Source organism: Uranotaenia lowii, chromosome 3, assembly GCF_029784155.1.
Source record: "Uranotaenia lowii strain MFRU-FL chromosome 3, ASM2978415v1, whole genome shotgun sequence".
NCBI classification, from domain to species: Eukaryota; Metazoa; Arthropoda; class Insecta; order Diptera; family Culicidae; genus Uranotaenia; species Uranotaenia lowii.
The window spans coordinates 160,018,259-160,039,478 of NC_073693.1; the positions used below are offsets into that span (position 1 = coordinate 160,018,259).

General features: G+C 34.8%; 1 protein-coding gene across 5 annotated transcripts in view; it reads left to right on the forward strand.

The window, feature by feature from the left end:
- LOC129750895 (laminin subunit alpha) overlaps positions 1-21,220 on the forward strand; it is a 54,331-nt gene that overhangs the window by 13,417 nt on the left and 19,694 nt on the right. For 3 of the 5 annotated variants that reach the window (XM_055746049.1, XM_055746051.1, XM_055746053.1), the window contains exons 2-6: positions 18,053-18,320; positions 18,573-18,719; positions 19,101-19,337; positions 19,395-19,565; positions 19,626-19,842. In XM_055746049.1, coding sequence (XP_055602024.1) covers positions 18,063-18,320; positions 18,573-18,719; positions 19,101-19,337; positions 19,395-19,565; positions 19,626-19,842 — 1,030 coding nt within the window. In that variant the 5' untranslated portion in view covers positions 18,053-18,062. Of the gene's footprint in view, positions 1-6,904; positions 7,130-7,974; positions 8,164-18,052; positions 18,321-18,572; positions 18,720-19,100; positions 19,338-19,394; positions 19,566-19,625; positions 19,843-21,220 lie in introns of those variants that run through there. The other 2 variants (XM_055746052.1, XM_055746054.1) reach the window with 2 other exon arrangements.

A 21,220-nucleotide genomic window follows, 5' to 3' on the forward strand; every position in this document is an offset into this window, starting at 1 on the left:
AGTATTTTACGGAAAGATTCATTACTCCGTCCTCAAGAATCGCTCCTCCAGAGTAAGATTACACAATTCTTCCCAGTGTCGATAGAAAATGATCTCACAGAAGGAAACAATCTGTGATGCCTCGATGCGATGGAACATACGGGGTAAAACAGCGAAGATCACCAGAGTCGTATTTATAAATATCTACAGACCAGACCATCATTGTAGCAGATGTTTGCCACGTTTATTTAAACATAAACGCAAACTAATCGCTCGCGTGCTTCCGATATTAATTTTCAGAACGAGTTAAAATGATTTTCGATACTGATTGAATTGGTAGACTTGTGAGTCGAGCTACATCAATGGTATGGTCCCAAATCCCAAAGACCTATTTGCTCATCAAGGTACAACAATTTTTTTTAGTAAATTATAATTTTTTTTTGGGATTGTAGGGCACCTCTCCAAAATAAATAAAATAACATGTAAAATTTCTGGTTTTGCTGCTCATTTATTGGATATTTCATTCAGTCATTCTTAACCAATTTTAGTACAGGAAATGAGATAAAGTGTAGTGTACCGTAAACTGAGGGAACTTTGATCAACATGAAATTTTTGCAGATAATCATCATTAACTAAGTCTGTAGTTAAAATATTTGAAACTGTTTTCTACGTTTGAAAGCCTATAAATTGAGTTTCAAATAGGCTAAACTAGGTTTGTATTTAGAGATTTCAAATATAAGTTAAAATGTAATTTTAAAGTTTCAAAATATCTGTTTTTTCGAAGGCTCACAAACACCTGAAAAAAATGATAGCATTTAGAAGCAAATGGGTTGTTTTATGTGAGAGTTGAACTTTTTTCTTTTGTATAGGTATAGTTTTAGTGTTATTTTTATGGTCATTCTGTGATTATTTTTGGATATTAAAAAAAACAGACATTTTCTATAAGAAAGCCTGTATAGAACAAATGGCTAAAAACCCTATCAAATGGTTAAGTTTAAAGAAAAAAAAGAACATGGGAACAATGGGAGGAACTAGAGAATTGCATGAAGGTAAAGTTTTATTTGTTTTTGATACCAAAAAATATTGAGTAATGTTAATATTTTGCCCCTAAATGTATTGTCCATCTTTTGATTACATTTGTTTTTGGAAGAAAACGTTGAAAAATTCAAATGAGTGTAAACAAAAAATTACAATTATTGATGTTTTAAGCCTTCTATAGTAAATGGCATCAAAACGATAATTTTGAAGATGTTGAGATACGTAAAAACCTTAGTGATTAAAGTTACCCTGGAACATGAAATCTGGTTTTGTATCAAGCATTTAGTTATAGCCAATAATGTCGTTTGAATACTCTGCTATCAATGATCATGCTTTTTACATCTTACCTCGTTAAGTATTTAAAATCTTTTAAGTGTTACAAAAAAGCAACCTCTTCTAAAATATTCGAAAGTGAACTATGTTCCCCAGATTACGGTACATAAGAACTATTTGTTTCACGAACATGGCACGAAAAGTTATGGTATATATTTTTTCTCTTTAAAGTTATTCTTCCTCGAGAGGTTTTAGTATAGTTTATAGACTTGCTTCTTGAAAGTCTCTATCGCTTTAAATAAAATGTTTATCATGTATTTGAAGTTTAAATCTTATGTTTAAAAAAGGCACAGGGAAAATGTACAGGTCGCACTCGATTCTATATGTTCCCCTATTTTTCCCGGAACGGATAATCGAGTCAGAAAATTACACCCACGAATACTTTTTGTTTAATATTTTTTAACGTGAAAAGGGTATTAAATGCTTTTTAAAAATACACCAACAGTACCTGTAGAGATGATTTAAAGAATATGCAGAAAATAAATCAAATTTAATTAAAAATAAAATAAAATAATTGTTGTATTAGGCTGCACTGAAAATAAATAAAATAAAATAGAATAATAAATGTCTATGGCAACGTTTGTTATTTTGGCAACATTGGGCTAAACAAACAAAACAAAATCAGTCATTGATCTATTCTTGTGAGTGAAAGACGTGTCTGAGTGAATCTCTGAATTGAGATTCATAAGAATCGTAAAATCGCGACAGTACCGCTCATAATTCGATTGAATTTGGATGCATGTGCAATGTGCACTGAAACTTCTAATTTGAACTTTTATAAAATTTCTGATTATTTTATTTTAAATCAATAAGACTGGAGGACTGGTGGAGGGAACACATATTGTTCCCATGGTCCTTCCAAAATTATATACAACTTGCATTTTTCAGTTCAAATCAAGAATATTGTACCACGTGCAGCTTATGATTCAACTTATTAAGTTATTACAAAAATTATTATGGAAATTTCCATTCAGAGAGACAAATTTCGACGGAACACCGTTCAAAAAGAAGAAGTTCAGATTGATGGGATGAATGATGAAGAAATGTTGAGTGTTTTGAATCTCAATATTGATTCTATAATGGTGATGATTCATTTTCGAAAAAAGCGATTTCTTCGTAAAATGTGGATCCACCAATCGATATGGAATTAAAAGCGATGAGATTATTTCCAATACCTCGGCGTTGACTGGTTTTGGAACCATTATCACTCGACAGAGCAAAACCGTTTGCTAATATAGAAACAATCCGAATTGTGGAAATTGCGTGAAAAATCTTGAATTTAAGAATTCGTTGAAAAACTTTTTGTTCTCTAGTTGCTATAACATTCACTTTAAAACGAGGCCAAAATTATTGGTCTGAATTATTTTCAATCTTAATATAATAATGAAAAAATTTTTGAACGGATACTCGGGTCAAAATACGCGGATAGTTAAGTCACGGATAATCGAGTCTATGTAGAATATAGTCCGTCCTGTATTTCATTTTATAAATGTACATTAGAGGGGCAGCCAAATGTGTCATGTCGAATTTCGCAAACCGACCATATACATTTGGTGGACTGGCACGGAAAACTGACCTGTGCAAAATTTCAGCTCAATCGGACTTGAGTTTCGATCATCCCTTACGATATTTTCAAAACTCTTGTCGGTTTTTGACAAAATGTTTTTTCGAGATAATACCAGATTTCGACTTTTTATGCATTTTTATGTCGCTTGGAATCAAAATAAAAATTTCTATTTTTCCGATTTTCTTTGGTCCTTTGGAAAAAACCGAAACTTTCAGCTTTTTGAGGCACCTTTAAATCAATTCCGATTGTGCTGAAATTTTACACAGTTCAGTTCTTTGAGTCAATCTACAGAATGTTTATGGTCGGTTGTTAAAAAATTTCATTAAATTTATCTTTTTGGCACTAAAACCATTAGTAGACCGGAAACTACGTGGTAAAATTTTGAAGACGATTAAGAGGACCTCTAATCTGTCAGGCACTGATTTGGCCAGAAAATTCGGTGCTGCCCATTGTACCGTTGGGAGAATTCGACTCCGGGAAGGAATCAAGTCGTATCGAGCCAGCAAAGAGCCAAATCGGGCCATAAAACAGAATAGTGTGGCTAAAATCCGTGCTCGGAAGTTATACGACCAGGTGCTGACCAAGTTCGACGGGTGTCTTCTGATGGTCGACGAAACCTATGTCAAGGCTGACTTCGGGCAGATCTTAGGTCTTCACTTTCACTTGGCAACGGCTCGGAGGGTTGTTCCAGCAAAATTTAAATTTGTTTTTGCCGACAAATTTGCACAAAAATTATGATTTAGCAGGGAATTTGCAGCTGTAACCAAAAAAACGAAAGTTTTCGTTACAAATAAGACAATGACGTCGGAACTATACACGCAGAAAAAACTATAAATATATCAGTTAAATTACGCGTCTACTTGAACATAAATATGATTGTTAGGTACTGACCCGAAAATACGATCAAGCCAACCATCAAAATATCCGATGCCACAAAAATGGCTATGGCTAAACTAGCGATACTTCAAATTCAATAAGATGGCTGTTTGAACCGTAATTGCTATTCCCCCTGAATGTAGAACATTGTAGATTTGAAATATGAATAGTAATAAATTTAAGCAGGAAAAATCAATTATTCTTTCCGTGTTCTAAATAAAATACTATAATTTATTTTCATAAAACACATATATTGTAACCGATTTTGTTTGTCTCATGACCAAGCCACAGAGGCCAAGCCTCGCTGGTGAAAGTAAAACATCATGGCCCTGAAAGGAAAAAAAAAAAGATTTCGTTAAAAGTCCGACCGTTAGAATAATGTAAATGTTCGAAAACTTACACGATATTATTGGTCCAGGAATCCGAAGTACGCCCGCTGCTGCTCTTTGCCCATAGGTATCTAAAACGAAGTAAGATTCTGTTACAAAAAAAAAACAACTTTAAAAAGGAATAAGCATACCTACCTTTTCGCTACGACGGTCAACTTTTCCTGAAAAAACTCCAACACCTCTGTCGTATACTTTTTGAGTTCCTAAACCAAATAAATATATTACTTGTTCATCTTGGAAATCAATGTTGGTTGAACAGAATTCGAGGTCTAGTCAAGCATCAGTGATATTCGAGAACTAACTCTCAGATTGTATACTGAAGACTAGGCAAAAAACGCCTAATCTACCAGCTGTTGATCTATTTTAGCATAAGCAGTTTAGAAATGCCCTACAGCCAAATCAACTTTACACAAACGCTAGTTTGTTCGTAGTAATCGATGTTGATTAATTCAAATTATGGGTTCAACCAAAAATCAGTGATATGCAAGAGCCAACCATCCGAATTTTGATAACAATAACAACTAGTAGAGTTTTTTTTATCCGTGTACCAAAAAAAAGTGTCTCCAAGAACGAAATTTACCTTTAATTCGATCCCACGACTATCCCGAAATGTTTTTACCAGATTTGGCAAGCTGTCATTACAGTTTATCCGAAGACCTTAACCCAATCAACTGCCCTCAGTTCCGCCCTGTTGAGAAATACTGGGTCATCTTGAAGAGAAGACTCAAGGCAAAAGGAAAGGTTGTAAAAAAACATCAATCAGATGAAGACCTGGTGAAATAAGATAGCTAAATCGATGAACGAAAAAGGCGTGCGCTGCTTAATGAGCTATGTTACAGGGAGAATTCGAGAATTCCTTCGAATGACGAATAATTTATCCGTATTTTTTCTTAAAAGTTCGAATAAAACACTACATTTGAACAAAAAAAAAGATCTTGGATTCAATAATATATAACTAAACTGCACGCAATTGATTTTGTTCCAATTCTATCTTAAGCAAGCTTTATATTCAATAATTTTTTTCATATGCAAATATAGGCATTGCCGTTCTGGAAGGAGTGCTTATTTAGTTCTATAATATAAATCCTTTTGAAGTTCAATTACTTCTTTTGGTTTACGCGACTCGTTTCAATTAGTTAAGCATCATAAGATAAAGGCCCTTATTCTGCGCCTCGAGTGACGTGACGATAGTAGAGTCACCCAAGTCACTCTATTCCAGCAGTCGGTTTAGGTGAGGAACGTCACTTCGGATGAACTTTGTGAGTTCTTACCCTATTCTCGTAGTCACCGTGGGTGAGAATCGTCGCACTCGGGTGACGATTTTAGGTGACAATTGTCGGTACCTTTTCAGGTGGTGACGAGATAGAAATTTAATCGAGAATTTATGAAAATCACAATGTTAGGCTCTAAATGGTTAATTATACTAATGAATGATAGTTTTGGAAATAAAATTAAGCAAATTTATTAGCAAATATGATTTTTAAATATATGGAAACTTTTTCATTGCTATCTCAAATATGTAATTTGGATTGGAATACTGAATGGAAAGTATGATCTTCTAATGAAATCTAAAATTCAGATTTAATTGAAGTTTGTTTTTCGAACCGTTAAAACGATGAAATGACGAAAACTTTGGAATTCAAATAATATAGTACTTTTCATTTTATTTTCACTTTTTAATAATATGCTATGCAAAGAAACCGGATTTAGGTTTATGTGACCGAAATATGTCGTTTGAATCTGATGCTGCTGCTGCTATTTCGTTGGTTTCGATAAATGCTCGGCATTCCATGATCTCCTATCTGGCAGGCGAAACAACTTCCGGCATGCCACGGGGGTAACTTCAGTTGAGGAAAATATATAAACCGGCAGCATTCGCCATTACTGAAAACGAAAAAAAAACTTAACTTCTCTTGGATGATCGAACAGTTTCAGGTACAAAACACAAATTATTTTACATACCTGATAAACCTTTGGAAATGTTTAACAAACACCGCCTTTTTGTGCGCTGGGTTTTTGGAGCAGCAGCCGTCGGCATCTGATTTTTTTTCCCCGGCAATATGACCCAGATCCGAACTTAGCTTTGATGAACGAAATTTCCACTTACGTGGCACAAATCGTCCGTTTTTCTTCCTGAAGCAGCTTGCTGTAACCGTACCATCCGATGATGGCCATTTTCGAACCGAAATTCTAACCCGAAATTCTAAAAACTTACTTCGGAAAATCCGAAGCGAGAGCAAAATCCAAACAACACCAGCAAAATTCTACCATTTTGACAGATGTGTTCATTCGGTCACTCACCTAGAGTGAACCTCTGTCACTTTACCCACAACGACTCCGGGAATAATGTGACAAATCTCACGGTGACTCGAGGTGAGGTGACAATCGTCACCTCATGCGCGGCGCAGAATAAGGGCCAAAAAGTCGAAAATATTTTCTTCTGCAACGCACATGGTGTATGTTATCTTCTGTATTCTCGACGAGAAAAACTTACTCTTCTTTGGTACTCAACTGTGTATGCAGGGCGTCGCGCCGGCAAGAAAGCGTCTCCACGCGCCAAATTCATATGTACAAGTACGCTTGGATGTCGACTTGAGTGTCGGCGAGAGCGAGCGATAAAATCAATGAAACATCGCGTCGCGCAACCAAGAAACGTTGGCGCATTTACCACACAGATTTAAGCATAGGAATGAACCAGTAATTTTCACCAGAATGAAACATTCAGTTGCGCCCAAACGATCGACTGGGAAGGACGGATTTTTTTTTTCAGAATCCAGAAACGGGAAGTGAAAAAAGTGAAGCCAGAAATATTCAAATGAGAAGTGCCGCAAGATAAGCCTGCATTTTGATGGTGGAAAAAAGCAGCGAGCGAAGAAGAAGCAGATTTGTGACTTCGTGGTTATTGAAACTTTGATTTTCGGAGTTCGTAGGGAGTTTTTCGGAAAAGGTAATCTTTAGTTACAAAGACGAAAAATATGTGAAAATTTATCCATTCAAGTAGTGAGTGGAATCGTATTTTTTGCCATTAGGTCGTTAAACTGAAAGGTGATGATGATGCGTTCATCCATTTCAAATTAGTTAGAACTTCATGCATTTATTTGGAATCGTTCAGAACCAGACAAGAAGAAGTATGATAAAAGAATGTTATTCTTGGATATTATAATTTTGTATCTTTCCGCTGTGGTTTCTATCGTGAAGCTGTTAAAAATGTTTCGATTTGTGTGAAGATAAAAAGTGAAGACTTATGAAATCGCGTGACATTGGTAGATCTGTCGTTTTTCTGTAACAACAAGTTTTTCCGCTGAAATTGTTCAATAACTTGAGATATTTTTCAGAAGAGAGGGGACATTTCTTCAGCTCAAAACGTGTAACATAATTCTTGAAACAAAGCAAAGTGACGGCAGATTCCAGTGATCGTGAAAAAACGGTTGATGGATCTAAGACGTGCGTTTAAAAATTGAACCGGTTTCTGGAAGATGGTTTTGATATTGTGCCTAAATAATTTCTATTATCACTTCTATGAGCACAGTGGACTTTCGTCGTATTGTAAGAAAAAGTTTGAGGATTATCATTATGCTTGAACTCGTGAAGATAAGCATAGAGAGCTGAAAAACTCTATCGTCAGAGAAGAAGCAAGTTCATGTGCCACTTATGCTTGCTTGTGCTTGAGTCAATGGGGGAAATAATCATTAAAACATTACATCGCACAACCAACATTAGCGCGCGGAGGTTGGAGCATAGAGAGATTGAGTTGTTTTCATCAGAATGAAACCTTCAGTTGTGCGCAAACGATCGACCGGGACGGACGGAATTTCTAAGAACCGGGAGCTTTACAAAGTGAACCAGAGTAGAAATATTCAAGTGAAAATAATTCAAGATAAGGCTGAATGCTGATGATTAAAAATAACGAAGAAACAGGATTGTGACTCGGTGATAATTTGAGCACTGCTCGTTGGAGTTTGGGGGAAATTTTTGGTGGAGGTAAAGTTTAATGGAGTGCATTCAAGGAAGATGTTCAAGAAATCAGCCGAAGATGTCAAACAAGCCTAATGAGACGGTTTTTTGAGCACATGGATATAGAAAGAGGTCGCTTAACATAAATAAACCGTGAATTAAAGCAGTTTTTTAAGCAACAATAAGTGATTCTTTGAGTTTTACATGCCTTGTCAAGTCTGACCAACAGAGGTTATAATATCTTCCGGTGAAGCAAGTAGAATGAATTAGAGGTACTGAATAGGCGACTGTATTTCAAGTGCTGCAATAATGATGGTAGTGCTGCTGAAGTCAGCGACTGCTATAAAAAGCTGAAGGCTACGATCTTCCTTAAATCTCTGCCTAAATCACAGTTAAAAAAGCAAAGTTGAAAACATCTTATCACCGAAAAACTGGAATACAAAGGAAAATGACGTGTACTTCCAAATGCTGACACAAAACGACTTCGCGGGAATTGTGAACCCGGTGAAATTGTTAAGATGATTTGCTGTGAGGCAAACTTATACTGAAAACTTACACTTTTCGTCACTGAAAACAGTATCGAAAAGTGCTACTTTCCGACACTGTTGTTTTGCTTATAAATGTACAGTACACGACCTCCTTTAAGTCAAATTTTCAGTCATTCTTGGCATAGCTGTCCACGTGCAATTCGGATACTTGTTGAGATGTGTCTCTGGTAGGTTAATTGATGAAAATTTCCGAATTTGCATAAAATTTTGTATGCAATTCGTTGTTAAATTCAGCACTCGACAAGCCTCGCATAAAATCACCTTTGGCAACTCCGTACTTATATGTTTGTTTTTCGTTACAAATTTTGGTTTTGAAAAGGCCTACTTTTCCTCCCGAAAAAACAGTGCAGAAAGTAGTACTTTTCGAAACAGTTTTGAAAACGGTGTCAAAGAGTTATTGTAAGACACAATTATTTTGACTTCGAAGGTATCAAAACAACAACTATATCTTGTGATATTGCCAAAAATTGTATGTGCAACTCGTTGCGAAACTCGATTTTTCATCACTCATCATAATAATTCAATTCGGCAAGCCTCGAAGCATAAACGTATGCCCGTGTGTAAAAAATATAGTTTTTGCAACTTGCTGCATAAATAATTATTTCGATTATGTTTACAGGATCAAGAAGTTCACTTTTTAGCATTAATTTTTTTAAATATATGCCAATTCCCGTGAAGAACAACAAATTTGATGCGTGATGATAATGCTTTTAAATAAATTCAACCTGCTCATTTTCACCATCTTTCATTTCATCTAACCTTCTATCCATCTATAAAAAAATTTCATAATCTTTAGATGTCCCTGCTAAAAAGGACATCACTTTTCACCGATAAGGCTGATAAATTAAAGCAACAAACATACGGTGATTATCCCTTCATAAAACTCCCTTTCGTTAAAAACTTTAATGGGATAATTGTATTAAAAATTGTTTTCCATGTTTTTTAACGGAAAAATATAGTCTATAACTCAAATAGAAAAAAAATATGAATACATAATGAGGACGTTTTATGGAGAATGGTCTTCAAGAATCTTAATAAGATAATAATAGGTGATATGAATAAGAAAATAGCAATTGCTTCGATAGCTTTTACTAAGCTTGAACTTTAGAATGGCAAAATTTGAAAGGATTTACTCAACTAGATATGAAAAAACAGAGTAGAACATTTAATTTCAACCAGCTCCGGATAAAAAATATGCATGCTATTAGGAGTATTTGACTCACAAAACTGCTCGAAAATAGCATAAACAATTACTAGAGCTTTATTCATATCAGCCAATATCTCATTGAGATGAGTTTGCGTACCGTAAAACGGTGTAGGATTGATCACCGGGGTAACTTTGATCAACAAGAATTTTTTCCACATAATCATCAATAACTAAGTCTTAAGTTAAATTATATAAAAACTTTTTTCTATGTTTAAAAATCTATAAGTAGCGTTTCAAATTGGGAAAAACTTGGTTTGTTTTTAGACATTTCAAATGTAAGTAAAAGCACTGACCATACTGACTGGACACTCGATTTCGTTTTCTGGATGATTTTTCCAACAGTACGCAATGTCGATTCCAGAGTGCGCATCGATCGATTTGAAGAAATGCTATCCCAGTTAGGAAATGCCACCCAACTTTAAAAATAAAACACGCAATTTCTACGATAAAGTCGAACTAAACAGGACCATTTTTCCTACAGGGCATTTTTTGTCAAATTTTTCAGGTTCGCCATCTGCCATCGGTATTGCGAATCTGAAAAATCTGACAACAAAAAAAATAGACAGAAAATGGTTGAATTATTGTTTTAAGTGTCATGTCAGTGTGGTCAGTGGTAAAAGTGTAATTTCAAAATCTTGAAACATCTATTTTTTCAAAGGCTCGAAGCTTAAAATTTGATTTATGTGGGATATCAAAAAGGGAATAGCTCGAGGGCCTGGGGAATAGAATGAAGGTAAAATTTATTTAATTTGCAGTTAAAATTTTATAAGTAATGTATGAAAATTTTGCCCCTGAACTTATGCAGCATCGTTTTCCATCTTTCGATTTTAATTATGTTGCGATGTTGCTTTTTGGACCGCGAAGAAATCTAAACCAAGAAACACCGGAATTCAGTATTCTACATATATCTCAAAATTTGCTGGACCAAAAGTTACAAATTTAGTATCTTAGAGTCACTGAAAGTGTTGTGTTCAATTTTGTGGAGTTTAATGATTAATTTTATATCATTTGAGTTTGCTTCGAACTACCTCAGCAATTGATAAACTAGCATCTTAAATATTATGAAGGTTTTTTTTTGTATCCTCTATGATCGAGAAAACTCTTTAAGACCGTCAAAATAGAGACTGATCAATATTACCCCAAAGCATAAAATTCTAAACAAAGACGAAAAGAGTGGGGCAACGTGAGCCACTTTGAATATCTCAGATGTGTGTTAAGATAAAAATCTCAATCCAAATGTCATCATCGTCGCTTTGCGGAAGCATATTTTTCTATATGTTGTTGACTTAAATACGCATCATCTGCTTCTTTTGTTTATCAAGCTTAAAAAGTTGAACTTTTTTACTTACATAATTTAAAAAAAGCACCCGCTAATTGCATCGATGGGGAAACTAAAGTTCATAACAAAATATGCTCATTTGCTCTTGATCTTAGTTCTGCCATGTTCTTTCACGTGGAAAAGGAATTTTTGGTGAAACATCAATAAGCCATACAAACGCTACCAATTTGCAAATCATAGCTTGAGGGGAATCGTGAGCCACACATCTTCAACCACCTAAAACTAAAATACGTTTTCCCTATCTCTAATGTTTTCTTATGTCAAATGAAGAGTTATGAAAAATATTTTGTCAAAAAGTTCGCGAGCCAGGTTTTTGAATCTATTCGATCATACACATGTCTCTTTTTTATTTCCCCATCTGAAATTTCTTTAAAATAACGAAATGAATGTTGAAATTACAGTTTTGGGTCAATTCATTAACTGTTCATGCTATTTGGTCAATTTGGACTTAGTGGCCCACGATTCCCCACCATTTTTCAAAATCCAAAAAATATTGCCTTTTTTTAAAACAAACAGACTTTGGGGAAACCAACTTATTATAACTTTAAAAAAAATCTAATGATGTCATCAATGCCCGCAATCCGATGAAGATCTTCGGAGCTGTGCCAAGGTGGAAGCCGCAAAATCATTTTCAGAACTTTGTTCTAATCCTCTGGATGGCTTTCTTCCTCGTCGAGCAGCAGCTAGACCAAATCGGAACTGCATACATTATTGCTGGTCGAAACACCTGTTTGTAGATGTGCATCTTATTTCTCTGGCATAGTCGGGATTTCCTGTTGATGAGAGGATAATGAGATTTAGTGCATTTATTACATTTAGATTAAATACCTTCAATGTGATTTTTAACTGTAAAATTCCCATTAAGTGATAGTCCCAGATACTTCACGTGATCAGAGCATTCTAATGAAACCCCATTAAAAGTTATGGAATGATTTTCATTTGGTTTTAAAAAAATTGCTCATGGCTTATGGGGAAATAAAATAAGTTGAGTTTTGGAAGCGTTAGGAGAAATTTTCCACATTTTCAAGTAATTCAAAAAGGAATTTAAATTTTGTTGCAATCTACTGCGTACCCCCCGTAAATTCCGACCTTTGGCTGAAAACAAAGTATCATCAGCAAATAATCTTCTGCCTTTTCCTTCTGGTACATCAGGAAGATCAGAAGTAAAAATATTGTATAAAATTGGCCCAAGTACACTGCCCTAAGGGACATCCAGCTCTAATGGGTGTCCTTTCAGAGCATGAATTTTGATAGCTTACTTGTTAGGTTCGGCTAGTCAAGTAATTTTGAATAATTTTGGTGAGATATACGGGAAAATCAAATCGAGCTAATTTAGCTTAAACCTTTGTGTCAAACACTGTCAAAAGCTTTTTCAATATCAAGAAGAGCAACACCAGTTGAATAACCTTCAGATTTGCTAGCGTTATTCATATTAGCTACACTCAAAAGTTGATGTGTAGTAGAATGTCCATGACAAAAACCAAATTGTTCATCAGGGAAAAAAGAATTCTGCTTAATGTGAATCATCATTCTTTTCAAAATAACTCTCTCAAATAGTTTACTCAAAGAAGGAAGCAAACTAATTGGTCGATAACATTAAGGCTCTGAAGCACTTTTTCCAGATTTCAAAATTGGAGTTACTTTGGCATTTTTCCATTTATTGGGAAAATAAGCCAAGTGAATTCAATACTTTTTCTTTCAAGTTTGGTACTATTTGTTGGATAAGTTCCCAATTTATACGAAAAATTGTACAGAACTCCTTTCCCCTCTATTATCTCACATTGGAAGGGAAAATGGTTTCCTTTTAATAACCATAGAATCATTTCTCGTACTCTTATACTATCTCCTGTAAAATTTTGTTAAATTTATTTGATGATCTCTTGAATCGATCAAAACAAACGTATGGCACATCTCTTTTCTATTCTATACCGCGAGGGAACCAAATCATCTTAGAAATATTTTTTGTATTTAAATTATCTTCCCAATTTGTTACCATCTGTTAGGTTAGAATTCGAGTTATTAAAAAAATGTATGGGAGCTTCCCTTCCCCTTTCCTATCGAATCAGTGAAAGGAGGAAGAAGCTATAAACAATCATAGAATAAGAAATCTAACCAAATACCCTGCTTTTAAAATTGAATAATGAGTTCTCGAGTGATCCAAAAATATTGGAGAGAGTGAGAGGTCTAGAAACATAAAAATAAAAATTTCTTGTACTCGAATATACTTCCATGATACATTTGATTTTTTGCTTGTTTGATTAGTTCTCGAGTAATGCATAAAACTGTAGGAAAGACCCTTCCCCTTCTTATCCCCTCAATAGAAGGACAGATGGGTCCCAATAATCGTAAAAACTTGACTCGTAGCCTTATAACTTCCTATGTTATATTTGGATTCATTTGCAAAATTAGTTATCGAATAATGCATTAAGTTGTATAGGAGACTCCCTCTCATCTCTGAATCTCCCCAATCGAAGCAGGTAGGATCCCATATAATCATAGGAACATTTTTCGTACCCAAATAACCACCCATGTCAAATTTGGTACCGTTTGCTTTATTAGTTCTCGATTATTTCATAAAATTGTATTGAAAACCCTTCCTCCTTTTCTATCTCCACACTGGAAGAGAGAGGAGTCTCAAACCATCATAAAAATATTCTTCCTACCCATGTACCCTCGCATGCCAGATTTGTTTCCGTTTGCTTGATAGCTCTTCAATTCTGCGAAAAATTATATGGGAGCCCCCCTTCCCACTTCCTATTTCCCCATTGAAAAGAGGGTGGGCTACCAATCCATTTAAGGAACATTTCTCGCAGCCAAATACACTCCCATACCAAATTTGGTTCCATTTGCATGATCGATTTTCGAGTTATTCAAACATTTGCCTTTTGTGTAAAAGGCCCCCTCTCCCCTTCCAGAGAGTGGGAGGAGTCTAAAACTATTATAGGAACCTTCCTCGACCCTCAAAGATCCCTTCTGCCAAGTTTCACGCAAATCAGTTCAGTAGAGTCCGAGTCTATAGGGAACAGACAGACAGACAGACAGAAATCCATTTTTATATATGACCCATTCCAAGCACCCCTCAACTGGAGAACCGATTTTTATTTTTCATTATCCAAAAATAAATTAAATAGCGTTAGAAAGGTTATTTCTTGAGTGTCATTTTCCATTAAAAGATTTTCAGCTACCTTTTTTGAGAATTGCGTATGTTAACGTTGAAATTTAAAAATTTTAGTATGAAATTAAATTGATTTTTGCAGATATTTTTTATTTATAACATAACTTTGTCCAAAATTCAGCTATGTCAAAAACGATAATTGCAAAATGATGGTAGAAAAGCCATCTTTTAAGCATGATATAAGATAAATAACAGTCACTGCAAGTTTATGCTCCAGAATCGCTGATAAAGGTATCTATTTTTAAGCGTTGTGACGTCACGAAAATTCTACTGTTTTTAAATTTATGATTTTCTGAAATTTCACATATTGTCGAAAATTGGAGGTCTCTTCAAACTTTTTGAGTGGAATTTAATGCAATTTTTAGATTGAAAATCGGTTTAGCAGGTTGTGAGTTGCACCCGGGTGAAGAATGCGTTGTGACGTCACGAAATTTTATTTACTTTTTTTCGAAAACGTTCAAGACTTTTTACTTCAACACTATGATAGTATTTTTCAATACAAGTTCAACACAACAATATGCTTCAATAAACGAATTCTATTATCAAGTTTTTAAAGAAACTAAAATTTTTTTGGCATTAACTCAGTTGTTTTTAATCATTTCTAATAAAAAATATAAAACAGCGCTTTAAAACGCTTGCTTCAAGAATAAACAAAGTATCGAATAAATGAAATCCTCATCGATTTTGTAAAAGAATATTTGTGAATCATAAAGCAGGTAGTTATCTGTGATTTGAATAAAAACCTTGCAAAATATCAAGTTCTTCATATATCTATGTTAGAATGAAAATCACCGCTAGTATCTTCTATTTCTTTCTGGCATTGTTCAAACAAAATAAGTTCCATGAAATAAATGTAATGAGATTCAAAGAAATCTTTGAACATGGTAAACTTTATAGATCAACTTTTTTATAAAAAAAATTTCATAAGATTTTCAAAGAAAATTAGTTAATAAAATTATTTACATTATTTAAAAAAAAAAAAACTGCCCTTATTGGAATTTCCACCTCACAGAATGTCACTAGATAATCCAAATCTAACCCCGTGTTCACATAAAATCTCACAAAAGAGACTTTGAACTGAATTACAAAATTAAATAAATTCAAATATGTACTAGCACAAGGTCTCATGCAGAATTTGGGTCATATTATTCTAAGGGAAGGGGCTGCGCAACGCACCAGAAGTTTGTATGGAATTATGTAGATTTTGTTCGTCATGATAAAAAAAACCGTTTTCCGTCAATAATTTGGGTCTTTATCAACCAATTTTTCTTTTAATTTTAATATTTTAAAGCTTTGATTATGACAATATTTCATCTGAGGAACGCGTTTCGATTAGAGTTATCATAAAACAGCTATAACGTTCAAATAAAGCGTCGATTAACGATCAGGTATTTTTTTGTATTTGACCCATCAGAAGCTAATTTTTGAAACTCAAAAACCTTTTAAACTAAACCATTGTCGAAACGGGATCTTGAGATAAACTATTTGTCATAATGAAAGTTTTGTAAATGACTATAATTAAAACAAATCAGCCGATAGGGACTTCAGAAATTGGTGCATAACTTGGTTTTCATGTCCTTCCAAACCCAATTTCTCATAATTCCATACAAATTTTAGGCTCGTTGTGCCATCTATTTCCGTAGGCCAATCCCCAAATTTGGCACTGTACTTTGTGTTAGGCCTAGGATCTATTTAAGCTTGCAACTTATAAGATTTTCATTAGATGGCTGATTTAGGCACTCCAGTGTCGATAAACTATCTTTGAAAAGATCGAAGGCTTTGAAATTATCATTTATTTTTCCTTTCCTTTGCCATTAAAGATTAAAAAGATTCAGAAACACATTTCAACGCTTTAACGAATAAATATTTCCTAGTTTTAGTTTTGTCCTAAATAATATTCACATGATCGCACAAAAAAAATTCCAATAAAATTGATGTGAGCAGCTTAGCAAACCTTATCTGCTTATATGGGCCATTGAGATTTAATTCCTTTTAATTTTTGGGAATAAATGGATCGACTTCATCACCAATTCACATTATTTAGTAAGTTTTTAAGCATTTTAAATAAATTAAGCATTAATTTTAAGATTATACTTTGATTTATTTCATGTAGCTAACCATAAAATTTCGTGACGTCACAACGCTTTGCAAAACCTTGCTTAAAAAAAATGGTGCGTTGTGACGTCACGAAACTGAATCGCCCTAAAAAAAATTGAAATCAACATTTGAAAAAATCAAAAACAGCGATTTGTTGGTTGTAATGAAACGATACTTTCCTGAAATTTTCATAAAATTTGATCAAATAGAAGAGCAGAAAAATGCGGCGTTGTAAAAAAAACTGAAAAGTGGAAAAAGAGGCGCGTTGTGACGTCACGATTCCTTTTGCTTATATTTTGTTAACTATTTATTCTATACAAATACTTTTGGTTTCAAATTGTAGAGAATTAAATTTTGACCTTATAATGTACAATTTTTAACAATGTGCGATATGACCTGTAAAACTTACATACAATATACCAAAAAATTGTTTTGCAAACGTTGTGACGTCACGCTGGAATGGGTCATATATAGGGGAGAATGAGGATACTTGATCCCTGGGGAAACTTGATTCCTTAGCTATATCTCCAAACTGGAATGTCTTACATAGATCAAATGTTCTAGAAAAATGTGCCAAAATGAGCAAAATAACAATGCTTGTAGTTTAAAAAATTTTAACAAAATAATTGTTTGAGTAATTGAACTTTGTTTGAAAAATTTCACAAAATGTAACTTGAAGATCTTTTTTTATCACTTTAAAATGTTCCTTACATGGGAAAATTATGAAAAAAATATTTGTTCCAATGTATCAATCATTCGAGCGTAAAATGAACTTCATAATGCCATATTTTCAGGGCAATGGAAAACTCTCGACTTTTTTCAGGAAAGTTTTCTAAAATGTTGATTATGGGTACAATTGATCCCCTAGAGTTGGGTACAATTGATCCTCCTTCCAAACGGCATATTCTTCTTCTGAATTGATCGTTATGATTGCTGATTACGAAATTACTAATATTTATCCAAAAACTAATATTTATCAAACAATTGTCTGAAGAAAAGAGCCAAAATAATTAATTTTCTCTTAATTATAAAAAAATAACGCCTTTAAGTATGCAATGTTATTAGCGTTGAGACAAAGTTATAGAATTTTCTTGTTATGTCTGCTATAAATTGTAAAATGAGAACAAACATGACCAAAATAGTCCATTAACATTCTATCTTGGGGTTTCATGAATAAAAGATCAAGTCTCCTTTAATAGGGGATCAAGTCTCCCCTAACTTCAGAAAAATCGCAATTTTTTTACTCTCACGAAAATGCTTCTAGTTTATGAACGGGTTCAAGTATCGTTCTAATTTTTAGAGCATAGAATCTTGAAGTTACAAGCTGTCAGAAAATGTCAAAGACGGTGAGTTGCTCAATTTTTCCAAAAAGATATGGTGAAAATAAGAAAAGGGGATCAAATATCCCCACTCTCCCCTATGTATATAGATTGTCTGTTTTATACAAGTGATTAGCTCATATGTCGAAAATACTTTAATAGCTTAATTGCTTCAGATCTTTCCTAGGTTATATGTTTATTAAAATTTCACTTAATTCCTCTTTTTTTCAGCGCACCACCCATGCGCAAACCAACAGCAATGGGTGGCAACGGCCCGCTGTGGTCCCTCTTCGTTGGGCTACTGGTGGCCATTGGCATCACGTTGCCGGTAGCTCACGCAGAGTTGACACCCCCCTACTTTAATCTGGCCGAGGGACGAAAGATCACTGCCTCGGCCACCTGCGGTGTAGATACGGATGGTCCCGAGTTGTACTGTAAACTGGTCGGTGCCAACACCGAAAACGATCACCAAAACCAATACTCGGTCATTCAGGGACAGGTATGATTTTTTCATTCAGATTTTCAACGCATGTTGCTTATGTTGCTAAGTCTGAAAATGGTGCTAGTTGTTCTGAAAGCCGTTCAACTGAACTCCGTTTTCTATGCTCCTTATCAGTTTGGAGCACAAGACGCTTGAACTCCCGTCTTGACCGGAAACGAAAATAAAGTTCATGCGTGCCGGCAACTGATAATTCTATCGCCATGAAATTGTATTTATTTGTTTTTTTTTTCTGTTTGGTTCCAAATCTAGGTTTGCGACATTTGTGATCCGAATGATCCGGACAAGAGCCACCCGGCCGAATATGCCATCGATGGAACGGAAAACTGGTGGCAGAGTCCGCCGCTGTCCCGAGGAATGAAATACAACGAGGTCAATTTGACCATCGATTTTGGACAGGTCAGTATGATTGCCATGCTTTAAATTTTATTTGATACTCGAAGAAGAAATAGCATAAAGGCAGTACGAAAACTAAAATTTAAACTCGTAACAACTACGCTAGCCATTCATAATTGCACTTTCAACTAGCTTTGCCTTCGTTGCAATTTTAAGCTGGCTTTCTGAATGCAAGTGTTGACGTTATCGCTGAATCGTGGTAATGAAATATGATGCGCCTCATCAGCAGTCGCACTTTTGTACAAATCTAACGGAAGTGCATCGTCAATCTGCTACAATTAGACCTGGTCAAGAATATTCTTATGCACATTTATGATTTGCTGTAGTATTTATTATATTCTTAGGATATGAGCTTGACTTAAGATAGATTCTTACCAACTCTAGGAATTCCATGTGGCCTATTTGTACATCCGTATGGGCAACTCGCCTCGACCAGGTTTGTGGACCCTGGAGAAATCGATGGATCACGGCAAGACTTGGCAATCGTGGCAGCACTTTTCCGACTCCCCGGCGGATTGCGAAACCTACTTTGGCCGGGACAGTTTGCGTCCGATTATGAACGATAACGATGTGGTCTGTACGACGGAGTATTCCAAGATCGTGCCGCTCGAAAACGGCGAGGTAAATTTGGTGTTTTTTCTGTTTAGAACAGTTTTAATTGTCGTTTTTCGATTACAGATCCCAGTGATGTTGCTAAACAACCGTCCTTCGGCTAACAATTACTTCAACTCAACCACGCTCCAGGAATGGACACGCGCAACGAATGTCCGAATCCGTTTGTTACGAACTAAGAATCTGTTGGGTCATCTGATGTCTGTAGCCAGACAGGATCCAACCGTTACCCGTCGGGTAGGGTTAAAAAAAAAATCAGTCGAAACCATTTTTAACAATTTCCCTCTCCCATTTCAGTATTTCTATTCGATCAAGGATATTTCCATTGGTGGGCGATGTATGTGTAACGGTCACGCGAATACCTGTAACGTGCTGGATCCGCGATCGCCGACTAGGATCTTGGCCTGTCAGTGTCAGCACAATACCTGCGGCATCCACTGCTCTCAGTGTTGTCCAGGGTTCGAGCAGAAGAAGTGGCGTCAGAATACCAACGCTTGGCCCTTCCAGTGCGAACGTGAGTACCCAATTAACAATTTAGGTGGTTTGCGTGGTTTAGTACCAACTTTAAATTAGCCTGTTAATGATTTTTGGAAGATCTTTTTGAGTAGAGCAAACCCCAAATTTTAACAATTTGTTGTGTCGTGGTAATTTTGGTTGAAAATTTCCTACTTTTCTGGTTAACGCTTGGATCATAAATATAACGTTTTATTTCACTGTGAAACAGAATTGGGTTTTTTAGGTTTTAATTTTTTTTCTTAACCATTTACTGCATAGGAGCCCATCTGTATATGTTCTCGAAGTGCATTTTATCTCGTCTTTAGCATAACATAAAATGTCCAAGAAAAATGTATCAAACAGAACAAAATAACAATGCTGTTACCTCAACAAATTAAAAAAAAATTATCGAGTTATTTAACTATGATTGAAAAATTTAACAAAACGTGATTTGAAGATCATTCTAAAATAATTCTCACATGAAAAAGTTATAATAAAAATATTTATTTCAATATTTCCATCGTTAGAGTATAATATGAATTTCATAATGCCTTATTTTGAAAGCAATAGTAACTAATCAATTTTTTAAGAAGAAATTTACCAAAATGTATGTTATGGGTATAATTGATCCAAAGACCAAAAAGATGTATTTTCTTATAAATGGATCGATTATTGGTTATTATAAAATTACTAACATCTGTTCAACCACTAATGTTTATCCAGCAACAATCTGTTAAAAAGGACTAAAAATACTGTATTTATCTTAAAACTAGAAAATTGCGCCTTAAAGTATGAAATGATGGTATGGGTAGTAGACAAACTTTTAGAATTCTGTTCGTCTGATACTTACAAACTGTGAAATGAGATGTGGAACTTGTTCCGCTTAGCCACACCAGCGATCATGAAATATGAAATGCATTGAATGAATATTTTTTTTTATTTTGTTATATTTTTACAGAAAAAAAGGAAAAAGCTGTACATCTGAAAACTGTTATTTAAGCATTTCCTGTTTGATGATTTAAGGTGGATATGAGTAGTCAAACAAGCTAAGCTAAGCTACTTACAAACTGTGAAATGAGAACTAGTATGGCAAAAAAAAAGTCAACGGACCTTAAGATTTTGATAGATTTTTGACTAGGGTCAGGGCACCCTGAACTAAGGATCAAGTCTCCTTTAACTTAAAAAATATCATAAAGTTTTTAGTCTCACGAAAATGCTTCTAGTTCAGGCATGTCTCGTTTAGGTGTGCGGGCCGCATTAAAAAAATTCTATGACGTAGAGGGCCGCAGCCGAAATCAGTTAAATCGGTACATTCAGCTTTGTTTTTTGCAGTGATATTTTACATAAAAATCAGTGGTGTTTTTTTGTGACAATTTAAGACGGGGCTACGCGGGCCG